Source organism: Daphnia pulex, chromosome 5 (assembly GCF_021134715.1).
Source record: "Daphnia pulex isolate KAP4 chromosome 5, ASM2113471v1".
In the NCBI taxonomy this organism is placed as follows: Eukaryota; Metazoa; Arthropoda; class Branchiopoda; order Diplostraca; family Daphniidae; genus Daphnia; species Daphnia pulex.
Window position 1 is genome coordinate 10549554 of NC_060021.1, and position 12175 is coordinate 10561728.

Below are 12175 nucleotides of genomic sequence, written 5' to 3' on the forward strand. Positions count from 1 at the left end.
CAAAATTTAATTTGTAACATTAAATTTAAATAAACCGCCAATCGCTAGTTTGTACTCTTTTAATAGATAGATGGCATCAGTGTTTGTTTTCAAGGTTATTTGCTTAGAGTCGTCTGCGGTTGAAGAAGAACCGATAATGGTAGAGTAAAAGTAGCTCAAGTCAGTAGAAATTGTTACTGTCATAAGTCATTAGAACACTGCATTTTGTTGAAGAAACACGCTATCACCAAGTTATTACTGCAAAGATGTCGGGGCATACTCATCCTTGTTGCAAGATTGGTCCGTCTATTCTGTGTGCCGATTTGTCATGCCTAGCCGACGAGTGTCGCAGAATGATACACAGCGGAGCTGATTATTTGCATTTGGACGTCATGGATGGCCATTTTGTCCCCAACCTCACTTTTGGTCATCCAATTGTTAAGTGTCTGAGGCCAAAAATGCCAGATGTTTACTTTGACATGCACATGATGGTGCAAAATCCCGAGAAGTGGGTTGAAAGTATGGCCGATGCTGGAGCAAACCAGTATACATTCCATGTTGAAGCCTGTGAAGACATTCCCGCATTGTGCAGAAAAATTCAAGAATCTGGGATGCGAGTTGGTGTTGGTCTAAAGCCTGGAACACCTGTAGAAACAATCCTGCCATACTCAGATCTGTTTGATGTTGTATTGATCATGACTGTTGAACCAGGATTTGGAGGTCAGAGATTCATGGAAGACATGATGAGCAAGGTCCAGTACCTGAGAACAAACTTTCCTGATTTGGATATTGAAGTCGATGGTGGAGTCGGACCCAGCACTATTGATGTTGTAGCTGAGGCAGGTGCAAACATGATTGTTTCTGGAACAGCAATTACTGGAGCAACAGATCCTTCCCAAGTTATTGCCCTTCTCAGAAACTCAGTGGAGAATGCAATTCAAAAATCCCAGCTTGAGCGCTGAATAACTTATCATGATTCAATTCAACATAGGTGAATGGATGTTTTAGAGTTACGAATTCTTTGTCATTGGGTTGTATATGTTATGTTTGCACATCAAATACAATGTGTAAAACATTGTTGCTTCAGTAATTTATTAAATCAAAATTCTCATCAAGGTTTGTATCAAAACACACAGGTTATTTTATCTTAGTAATGTTTTTATTAGCCCATAGAAAATCCTTGCCCTTGTGCTATGTTTCCAAATGGTGTAACAACTGCCAGGCCAACACCCATCCCAAAGCCACCAAGTGGTGCTTGGGCCATTCCGATTCCAGTAGCTTGTGCTCCACCGTTTCCTGCATTAGCTGATCCAAAACCAATCGCTGAACCTCCACCGTTTCCTGCACTTGCCGATCCAAAGCCAGCCGCCGAAGATCCACCAAATAATCCTCCTGAATTTGCCATTCCAACACCAGTCGCTGAACCGCCGCCCATGTCTGGTAAAATTCAATAACGATGAATGTAATAGTTAATTTTCTTTTTTGTTAAATTTTTCAGTTTTCCTTACTTGGTCCGAAATTTCCAGCTCCGGATGAGAACAAGCCACCATTGGGTGGACCGCCAAAAGAATCGAAGTTACCTCCAAAGGGACGTTGTCCTATGAATGGCCGCCCTTGATTGTAAGGATGACGACGATGATTATGAATAAAATGCCTCCCTTCGATTTCATCTTCCACGACCGATTCGGACGGAAAGAACTGTGGTCTAGCCGAAATGACCGTAAAGGTAAGAGCCCAAATCAGCAGTAAACTCATCTGTAATCAGGAAATCGATACTAATTTAGAATGTATGCACTAATTCATGCGTATAGGTTATCAATTAATTTAAAATAAGTATATTTACAAGAATTAGCATGACTATGTTTTAGAAAAACGCTGGACTAACCTTTGCACTTGGTATGACTGGAAGCACTCCTTGACCCAAGTTGACTGAGACGACAAATGAATTTAGGAGGGCCACTTGACAAATTTATACTGTGTGCAACTCTTGTGCGCTCAGGTAAAGAGGATGGACTTGCCAAGGACGTGTAGGGGAGGGGTACGAACGTTAATTGAAGAGGGGGTATAGGTTTTTGTTTGTCAGTCTAAAGAAGTTGAGAGATTTAGTCAAGTTATTTGGAAAAACCCCGGCAAATGTCAAGGTTCCAAGTTTGAACCTGTCCGTCTTAACTAAGCCTAGCCCTAACTTTTATCCTCCAAATGTTAAGGCCGACAAGACATCCGCCCTAAGGAACATTTAACGACCTTGTGATTTAACCATCTTTTTCTTCAGACAGAAAATGAATTAGAGTTACTTACCAAGGGGGGGAAAATACGTCTTGTTTCGAAAGTTTTCGCAAGTCTCCGTCCAAACCGTGCAGAGTTCGAAATAATTCATGCATCCCAATTTAGGTTTACTTATCTCATTATTAATTAGGAATCAACCCTTTTGTTTACCAAGTGAAGTGCTAAAAATATCCCAGATTGCGGTTGTTTTTTTCTACTTGTCCCAATTGATCCTTGCGAATCCCTAGCGATCGGGCCTAAGATAATTCTTTGACTTGGTATTTTTCTTTTCTTGCCTGAGTTCACCTGAGAACGCTCCTTCAATCTATAATGGAGGTCCTTTCCTCCCCTAATGGACTGACATCGCACAAACACGATTGATCGGTTGTCCTGAATAGCTTTTCTCCTTCATCCGGTTCAGCCTGGTTTAGAAATATGGCTTGTGCTCGTGTTCACATGATAAGTCCTTACGCGAATGTCATTTCAACCTTTATCCCATTTTACAGCGACTACGAAAAACTGAAATCTTATTCCTTTTTTTTTTCGCTCTTTTATATCAAATATCTCGCCCAACTTTATCCCCTTGTTACTAACCACTCCGACTTTTGAGCTAGATACAGAGATATGCGTTCCATTAGGTTTTGAGTTGAACTTGTGTGTCCACGACTATAGTGTGACTTTTTTAAATGTACAACCTTGCATCAAGTCCTGTGAATAACTGAAGTATCCCCACTAACAGGGCGGGCGTTGTGCTCTAAGAGCATTAACAGCTGTTCTCATTACAAGAGAGGAAGCAGGGGACATTGATGCTCGCTATCGAGAATCTATCGATCCCTTTCGCTGTTGTTGCTACGCCCATGCATTATGACCTTGTTCCCTCCTCTCTACTGCGTCTCATCATTACTGCGTGGGGTCTCGGCCGATGTTGAATTTCAATCGATGATATCCTCCAGCGTTTGAATCCGTCATGATGGGTCCTTTCCGAATTCACGGCGCCTTCTGTCTTGTTGCTGAAAATGTCGAGGTGTATCCAAGTCCCGTGTAATTGGCGAAGTTTTATTGACCGGCTCGCAGCAATGACGTCAATGCTTTTTTGTATACGCGTCACAATTCAATGGCCCCTTTGACGATCGAGCGCACGGCGACGGCTGCTGCTGTTGTTGTATTCACTGGCGTTTTCGTGCATACACACAATTACGCAGCAATATACGGTGTAGCAGTAGGCTGCGGCCCATATGGTTGGCCGCTCCGTATTTACGCACTGCTGGCATTATATAAGCGCATCGCCGAATTAATAAAAAAAAGGTATCAAATACCGTAGCCATTGCACCAGCCATATCTTTTTATTCTCTTGTCCGATATTGTATTCCATGCCTGATCGATCGATCACAATTTTTGCTAATGGCAAAAGGCTATTGTTACCAACATTTGGCGCACCCTTGTTATTCCATTCTCTGTATATTTCTCTCCGGTTCACTTCATTATATGTATATACTGCACTGTGCACACGAGTATCTATTGTAAATTATATTCGTCAAACATGTATAACTGTATAGAATTAATAATAATTAATCATATGTCTATTTATTTTTTTGTATCATTTTATATGTGTGTAGAACATTGAACGGCGACAGTTTACGGGAAAACGTATTCAATGCTGTGTCTGCAGTCTTCACGACCTGATATTTCGACGGGGACAATATGCTGATTGTTAGCCACGAAATCAAACGAGAAAATTTTCTTCAATGCCTTCTGCGTTAGTATAGTATGTACCTTGATGTGTTTTGATAAATTTTAAGGATCAGTGGGCTTAACCTTTTCGACTAATCCTTGGGCTGAACGGACTGAAGTTGCTGGAAAACGGGTATTTTCTCATTAGTAGTCGATGCGACCAGCCCGGAGTAGAAGAAAGTTGGATGGTTTTTCGAATGGACCGAGAGCAGACAATTTTTGAGAGCCTGATTAATTTGACTGATTTGTGACGTCTCTCCCTCGTCGGCCCACTTCGACGGATGACTACCGGGCGGGAAGATGAAAGTCATGAGGAGCAAGAAACAGCCGAAGCAAGTGGCGATCCCGCCGCCCATTTTCAGTGTGTCTAACACGTTGTTGTGCTCGATAGCCTGGCGATCAATGATGTTGAGCGAGGAGATGGACGGTTCGCTGTTGGTGGAGTGGGCCGACATCCACATCTTGACGTCATTGTCCTCCATCTTGCTGATCTGGCTGATGAGCCCCGAGTGCCGAGGCAGCAGGAAACCCGAGAGGAGACATGTCACGCCCAACAGGACAACCAGTGTTCCGACGCTGAATGACCAGGCGAAGCATCGACGATGTACGTGCCAACATTCGACTTCGCTTTTACTCTGGCCTGCCCCGGCCGTCATTATAGCGAAGTAATCATCTTCGTCCTCCTGTACATTGTCGGTAAATAGAAAGTATCAGAGCCCAGCAGCAATTTATGGCATATTTCAAATAATTCTAAAATGAAATTGGACTTACAGGTTCGATGATGCGCACTATTTTGGCGTCAGTATCGCCATCGGTGATGCCGTAAAAATTGTTCAGGTAGTGCTTAACACCGAAGAATGGAGTGCAGCCCACGGATTCGGCTTCGACAATTTTCTTGGTTCCGTCCAGCGACTGCTTTCGACTTTGGCTGTTGGCACCTGCTTGTTTGATGTGAGTGTCTTTCTTGTTGACGCTTACGGTCGGCTGCGGCGACGACGTAACGACGGCCGCCGTTACGCCTTCGCAATTTCCCAGGTGTCCGGTCGTCGTTTCCGCTGTCTGCTCCGTCTCGGCCTCGGTTTCTGCAAGACACTCCATCGCGAACGGCCAAACACGAATGGGGCGTCCAATATGGCGGCGAGTCTGCTGCTGCTGCTGAAGGAACAAGGGCACCGTCGGAGGCTGGTGCTCGCTGACAGATATCGACGACGTCATCGCTGTTGTTGGGTTGGTTGTTGGCGTCGGCGCAAAACTACCCCGGCCAAATGACGTCGGTTGCATTCATCGCCCCCTATGTCAGGGTGGTTCCTGTTCTTATGGATCGGATTTGTTACCCCCCTTCCAATCTTCCCCACCTGTGTATTTGCGCTTCACTCAGACTCTTCTGAACTGATCCTGTTGAAGGATTTTCTTGTTACTTTTCGAGGAGAGTTTTTTTCCGGAGAAAGAACAACAACAACATCCGCGCTGGCTCGCCGCTGCTCCCTACGTGCACAATGTGCGTGGCTCTCAATAGCGAAGCACTTGCATTATCAACGAAAAGAAGTCTGGCTTAAGCTTATAGCATGCGACCAGCTGGAAACGAAGAGTACGGAGCGAGTCAGGCATCCATCGACTATTTATGCGTTTCTTAACCGACGGTAAAAGTTGCAGGAGCAGAGTGACGCAGGCGCCCAAAGAAACGGAGACAAGCCTGGACTGGGAATCATCTAAAGCCCCACGAGAGGAATAATAAAATGAGTTTTCTAGAATGTGAATAGGAAAACAAAAAAGAAAATTCAGTCATCTCATTTGATGAACGAAAAAAAAATAGGGGATCGATAGATCTAGAAAGAAAGCTCGGAGCTGAATCCACGGAATTAATGAGAAATTCACAATCGGCAGTCAAAGAGATTCCAGCAAAAGACCGTCAAGTCCTCCCGTGAGCTCTACAAGAGGGCTTACACATACCCTGCATTGATCATCGCCATCAAAAGGCCGCTGGAAAAATGAAGCCGAATGGATTAAAGTTGTGAAATTACCTACATTGTAGTTAATATCCATCTCGTCGACATTTTGAACCCCAAACAAGGGACTTTCGGTAGAGCTTAAGTGAACAATTCAGCCATTGTCCTTGCATTCCGCTTCCAATTTTTTGTCTGTATGAATAACGCGTATAGGGCAATAACCGCAGCTTAGTATACGAGTTAAATGAAATGCAATTATCAGAACCGACTGTCCTGTAATTAATGCCACGATATGGAATGTCTGAAAGCGTCGCGCTTGGAATCTTTTCCCTTTCATCCTCAACATTATGAATCCGCCTGCGCAGCCCTTGATAAAAGCATTCCGGAATTTTTTTTCTCCTGTGCACAGGCCCGTCGTATACCAAGACTTGGCGTAAGACCTGCTATAAGCGGATAGCGACGATGTGGGCAGCTAATTTAATCGTATAAACCACAATAGACGTCACGAACGGGCATACATTCCGATCAGCAGTAATCAAATGCACAGTGCTGCTGGCTGCTGGTATACTGCTGCGGATCTAACTTTTAAAAAGTTGGAGCTGGCAATGCTCCCATATTTTTTCCTTTTTCTTTCTGGGCTGTATTTTATTTTATTCTTTAATATGATGTTGATTAATATTGATTTAGACCTGTGGTATTAATTCCAGTCGATTCGAAAAATCTGATAAAGTGTAAATGAGATCACTATATCAAGCTACACACTATGTCGACACCGGCTCTGTTCTCTCAGGCGGATAAGTCTATACCCATGGGTATTGGCTGCGCCTTTCGTATATTTACATTCAATCATTCACGACGACAGTATCGGAGTGTGAACGCCTTTCCAGCCTATCCGGCGTCGTTTTGACGTGAAACATGGCGCGCAATAATTCGTCACGATGTTTGGTCAATATAATTCTACGAAAATATTATCTGTCGTCGCATAGTGTGTTATTGCAATTAAGTGTCGCTCCGTCTCGTTCCTCCTCATAGAGTTGTATTTTCTTTCTCTTATCGACCGTGTTCTATAGTGTCTACCATTTGGTATTCAAATACGTTTCACAATTTAGGACTTGGAAATTCAGCTGGGAAATTGCATGCGAAAACATCTGTGATGAGTCTACATTTGGAGTTATAATGAAGAGGAGAGCCACGCGCTTTATATCTGCCCAAATGCTTCATGTCCGTACGAAATGAAGGACGTTCTCCATGATGAGAACCTTCATAGTTTTTCTCCATCCGAGTGCGTCCTTTTTTATTTATCAGTCACGCTTCAACGACGCTCTTTATGTTCTCGCTTGTATGGATTCTGCCATTAATGTTTATACTACGCCGAACGTTGATTAACTGTCGGCACTGCCATTTTATTGCCAAATCAAGGGAATAAGTAGCAGTGCAGCATTCGTGCGAGACTAAGAAGGATGTGTACTGCACTGGGCGGTGCGGGATAGATCATCAACGAACTCGGAAGCCCCGTAGCTGTATAAGACTCCCGCGCCTTCTATATGCCGTAACTTTCATCAACAGATGAAAAGTGATTTGTATGAACTACAGTAAATGTAAGGAGTGTATACAGCCATACCGAAACGTTATTTCCGCGCGGGAGCACTGAGTACTGTACATTTATTCAGCTGTATATTTGGGGCCATTTCTACTGGGCTTATTCGAGAGCTTAACATATTCAAATAACCATCTCCCGCGAGCTCATGCATGGCATATTGGCAAAACGTTGAATGAAAAAGCGGACCAAAAGTGATTTCAATGTTGGGTCATTGAACTTCGGCCCGCGCTTTCAGCTGGCTACCATTTTCATCACGAAAATGGTTTTATTCCCTTTTGGCTTGCAAGAGGGTCGTGAAAGGTCTTATTGAGGCGGTTTCAGTCAAAGTAATCATCTGCGGGTTTCGTGCAAATTTTTGCTATTAACTTGACTGTGGTAGAAGGGGGGGGGGCTTAGAGAAAATTGTTTAAACGAACTCTTTTATCCTAAAATGATCCCGATTCGTTCAGAGAATGAGAAAACCGAGAGTCTCTGATCGTTTTTTTGAGCGGTTGGGATTTAGGGGAGGGGTCAATTTTTAATCGTTGCTATCGATTTCGATCAATAGATGGCTAATTAGAAGATTAGCGTCGTCTGCTTTCTTTCGTTTTGTTTTACAGTTTCGAAAAGAGACGAAATTCAATATTACAAAGAAATCATTTTTTTCGAAACGTACGTCGTACGTGACTGCACGAAAAATAGGGCAATTACTAAAATGACAAAAATGTGGTCGTCGTGTGAACTTTGGTCGCGTCTCTTTAAGGCATACCGTAATGCACACTCCATGCTGTTTCCATGGTATGCTGTTTCTCAGGTAAATTAAACTAAGACTACACATGGAATGTTAATGGGAGCTAAAATAGAACAGTTAAAACCTGTTGCAAATATGTGAAATGTTAGTGCGTATAGCATTCATTATGTAAGCTATCAATGCATGGCAGTTTCTTTGCACTTTGTAATCTTCTCCTTTGTGTAAATTTGAGGCCTGAGCCAGCCACCATAGCAACAAGAAATGCAAGTTTTGCTTGTGCCGGCAATGACCTGACATCATCATCATCAACAACAATCTCTGTCTCATCGCTTGGGTAATTATTTTCGTTACTTTTACTTCTGTGGCCTGATAGATATTTAAATGATGCATGACTTGCATAACTGCAGTGTATTAAATGTAAACTTTAAATTTTCCTGTTTATTAACAATTAGGGTATCCCCTGGTTTACTACTGTCTTATTTCCAACTTTTTTTATTTTTTCGTAACTCATATTGTTCAATTTCTTATTTAGATAAACTGCATCCCCTTCAATTGGAGAAACGTCCGGTGTCACTCGAGTAAAGGATCTGGATCTCTCTGTTTCCCCTTTCTTTCAATGTACTCGTGTACGCCCATGTGAATGTGGGTGTATTCACGAGGACACCCTTTTTACCCTATCCCTCCTGATGGATTCAACTTTTCTTGGAGGATTTTTGGATGCCTGGCTGTATTTCCCAGGCACAAAGGTAGGAAAAACTAATCTATATTCTTCCTTTTGGACTATTTGGTGGCGATGATTTTAAACCGTTATGTAGTACGGAGTACGGTCATTCCTGACGAGCTATGCCGTTGACTGAAACTGTTTTGTTTTCGTCCATGCCTTTTTTGTTTTTCAGTTAGGGTTCATTAAATATCTCATTTGTATAACGACTGCAGATCAGGCCATATTTTTTTAAACCTCACAGCGTTGTCTGTTGGTAAACTTTAAATTCAATCGTGACATGGTACGGAGTACGATTATTCCTGAGCTAGGTGGGATTTCTCTTGCAGTTTTTGTTTACTCAATCAGGCTTCATTAAATAACTCATTTGTAGAGCGATTGCAGATTCAGGCTTGTTTTTTTTTTAACAACTTTGTTTTGGGTAAACAATCAAATTTGAAAATACTTTAATAAAAAACGCTTAAGCAATTTCAACTAGAAAATTTTATGACCAAGAGGGACCTGCCGCACCACCTCGTATAACAACTTGCTAATGCCAACCTTTTGCTACATCTGCTGGCCACATGAATGTGTAATTCATGTTAACAGCTTTTCTGCGCCAGTTTGATCAATAACAACAACTCGGAATGAGTAACTTTTTGAAATTTTTTATTCAGAAACGGAATTAGCACCGCAGATTTCACGTTAGTGCTATACATCGTAGGGTCACAAGAAATGACCAACTAATGGGAATTAATGGTCTTTTATGTGTAACGCCAAAGAGTCTTAGGGGCAACGTCAAGATATATTTTTCTCCCTTATCTCGTTTTAATCCCTTCCAGGAATAGTCTGGCCCTGTGTGCTAGCCATCGCTATCCGAGACTTTGGAGCCCTGTTGAAGTAAGAGTGATTGAGGTTCGATCGCGAAACGCACTCCACTCCATCTTCTACTTGAATTGCTACAAATGCGTATTGTTCGTAAGAGTTCTTGCCCGCGTTGTTCGTAAATATGGGGTTAGTTTTCGACGGGCTCGGGCTGGAGTTATATATAGTCTCCTAATAGAAGCGCTGTATTTTAAAAGAAGAAAAGAGTAGAGTGGGAACGGCTGCTATCCCAAGTTTCTATGACACTTCTTTCTCTACTTTTATAGAATCGTGGCGCTCTTGCGGGGAATCGATCGTCATCATCCTTTTTAAATCAAAGAATTGTTTCAAAGTCAGCAATAGAATTATTTTTAGAACTAGAGAATTGTTTAATCATATTTAATGTTGTAGAGATCGCGTGTGGGGAGGAGTCTGTTTAATTCAATCAAGTAAAAAGCATTAGGCTACGTGTGAATCGCTCGCTTGTTAAAATGCGACTGCTCTTGCGGATTCATTTTGTTGACTACAGTATATGTTATGACGACACGAAGTGGCAAAGCTAGTTCTACTATTGAATTTGCGTCGCCCACCTTTTAGCGCAGCGCAAGATGAGAACGATAAATTCCAACAGAGTTACAAAACTGGCCCCCAAATAGAGACTCATATTGCTGCCTACGTCACCTGTCAAACAAACAGAAGTTTTATTAGGTGATCTCCCAAGTCGTATAACAAACAACATTCGTGTAATGTAAAAGGACGTCTAGTAGTATTATATACCGAGCCATTTGAGAAGACGTTGGGGATGATTCTTGATCACCGTGTAACTGAAAGACGGGTAGAAGAAATGAATAGCACTGTGCACAATTTCGTCTCCGTGCTTTTCTCCTTCGAAAAATTCGTCCTGATCGCCCAAATAAAGCTGCGATGGCGTTGAATACAAATGATAATCGTTCACGACGCAGTCAATTGGGCAACCTGAAATCGTATAGAAACTTGTGAAATTTTGCTGAAATTTCAAATTTTCCCGGGTTGTCTCAAATTACTGCGAGAAGTACCCAGCATCAACTGTCCTGTGAATTGCAATAGCGGCATTTACCATTAAGAGCATACATTTATCTTACCAGCTGATTGCTTCTTAATTTTCTGAGCCAGGGCGACTGAATAGGCTCCAATCATAATATCAGGATCGCAACAGGGTGTATCTAAATTGCATCAGTCAGTGAATGTCGTCGTCGTTCATTACGCTTATTGTCTTGTCTCCTTATGTATAGCCTATGCCTTACCGTGGTGGTGATGGGTTCTGCGAAAGCGGAAAATCGTGCAGTTGAATTTCCTTTCCAACACAATTCGAGCCGAGGCGAAAATGCAATTCCTCTCGCTGTAGACGTCATAGGCGGGCACCAAGTGTGCATGACTAGTGGCTCCAGATGGTACGCAAGAGTAAGGGGATAAGATTCCCGTTTGCAATTCCGAGTTATCTGTCTATATAAATTCCCGACACGATGTAGAAAGATAGATATACGATTTGTCAAATTTTCAAAGAAATTTTTGATCAGTGTGCTATAGCGTACCCGAGTGAACGAGATGGAAACACCCGCCCACTTTCCTGTAAGACAGTTTGAGACAAATAGATTCATCCGTTATTATATATAGATTTATATAGGTCACGTAGAAAATCGCTCAAGTTTGTTCCGGTTCACCTGGTGCCATATAGTGACCGGCTGCTGAAATAATGGGATTGACGGCCGTAATCGGATCGGACACGGCATAAAGTAGGCCACGTCGGGATGCAACGTTGCTATTTACGATAGTCGAATCGAACTCTGTGTTCTCGACAAGGGATAGAGAGACAATACATCAGCAGGCGGAGCAAATGTACAACAAAGACATTTGTCGTGTCTTTTATTTTTAGGACGTTCCCTAGGTAACTATGGGTGTATTACCGAATCGATCGCGAGTATTCGTCTTGAGATAAACTGTCAGTCCGTAAACTTGCGACGCAAATATCTCTTCCAGCGGCTGCTGCTTAGCGGTGGAGACGCACATCGTAGCCAAGTCGGTGACGTAGATTCGGTTGCCAAAGATTTTGTGGCAACACTGAACGCTATTGTAAGAGGTTACGTCATGAGTGCATCCCAGGATGATATTTTCGCATCTAAAAATGTTTGGCTTGACATAATATAACTTTTCACTCTCTGCACCGATATCAAGGCTTTTCATACTTGAGGGTAGCTTTCTCGTAGACTTCGTGAATAGTTTTGTTGGCCATTAAGCGACGGTAAAGGCTTTCCAGTTGCTGTCGTTTCTTTTTGTCTTTTCTCAGCGAACGGGATGCCAACATTGGGGAGAGTGTCAGTGCC

General features: G+C 42.6%; 3 protein-coding genes and 1 long non-coding RNA gene across 5 annotated transcripts; 1 reads left to right on the forward strand and 3 right to left on the reverse strand.

Moving 5' to 3' along the window:
- The first annotated feature begins 124 nt into the window (after positions 1–124).
- On the forward strand, positions 125–1414 carry LOC124194582 (ribulose-phosphate 3-epimerase-like). The gene is made up of 2 exons (XM_046588839.1): positions 125–970; positions 1146–1414. Exon 1 carries the CDS (start codon positions 246–248, stop codon positions 939–941), a length of 696 nt encoding a protein of 231 aa, XP_046444795.1. The 5' UTR covers positions 125–245; the 3' UTR covers positions 942–970; positions 1146–1414.
- On the reverse strand, positions 1055–1948 carry LOC124194583 (glycine-rich cell wall structural protein 1-like). The gene is made up of 3 exons (XM_046588840.1): positions 1865–1948; positions 1488–1734; positions 1055–1416 (listed from the first exon to the last, which is right to left on the reverse strand). The coding sequence occupies exons 2-3, from the start codon at positions 1732–1734 to the stop codon at positions 1142–1144; spliced, it is 522 nt and encodes a 173-aa protein (XP_046444796.1). The 5' UTR covers positions 1865–1948; the 3' UTR covers positions 1055–1141.
- Positions 1949–3683: 1735 nt separating this feature from the next.
- Positions 3684–5577, reverse strand: LOC124194576. 2 transcript variants are annotated; one of them, XR_006874948.1, is made up of 3 exons: positions 4747–5567; positions 4018–4658; positions 3684–3923 (listed from the first exon to the last, which is right to left on the reverse strand). XR_006874948.1 is itself a non-coding variant. In XM_046588832.1 (2 exons), exons 1-2 carry the CDS (start codon positions 5254–5256, stop codon positions 4068–4070), a joined length of 1101 nt encoding a protein of 366 aa, XP_046444788.1. In that variant the 5' UTR covers positions 5257–5577; the 3' UTR covers positions 3684–4067. The 2 variants fall into 2 exon arrangements, 1 of the variants encoding a protein (XP_046444788.1); XM_046588832.1 differs by having other exon boundaries at positions 3684–4658; positions 4747–5577.
- A 4026-nt stretch (positions 5578–9603) lies between these two features.
- Positions 9604–10865, reverse strand: LOC124194592. Its single transcript, XR_006874978.1, has 2 exons — positions 10593–10865; positions 9604–10496 (listed from the first exon to the last, which is right to left on the reverse strand). It is a non-coding gene; the product is annotated as an uncharacterized LOC124194592 (long non-coding RNA).
- Between the last annotated feature and the right edge of the window lie 1310 nt (positions 10866–12175).

Bases quoted from the DNA above. Each gene is read 5' to 3' on its own strand.
- LOC124194576 (XM_046588832.1), bottom strand. From the start codon at position 5,256: ATGCAACCGACGTCATTTGGCCGGGGTAGTTTTGCGCCGACGCCAACA. The intron at 4,659-4,746 runs GTAAGTCCAATT...GACAATGTACAG, and splicing joins TAGTGCGCATCATCGAACCT to GAGGACGAAGATGATTACTT.
- LOC124194582 (XM_046588839.1), top strand. From the start codon at position 246: ATGTCGGGGCATACTCATCCTTGTTGCAAGATTGGTCCGTCTATTCTG.
- LOC124194583 (XM_046588840.1), bottom strand. From the start codon at position 1,734: ATGAGTTTACTGCTGATTTGGGCTCTTACCTTTACGGTCATTTCGGCT. The intron at 1,417-1,487 runs GTAAGGAAAACT...GAATTTTACCAG, and splicing joins AGCTGGAAATTTCGGACCAA to ACATGGGCGGCGGTTCAGCG.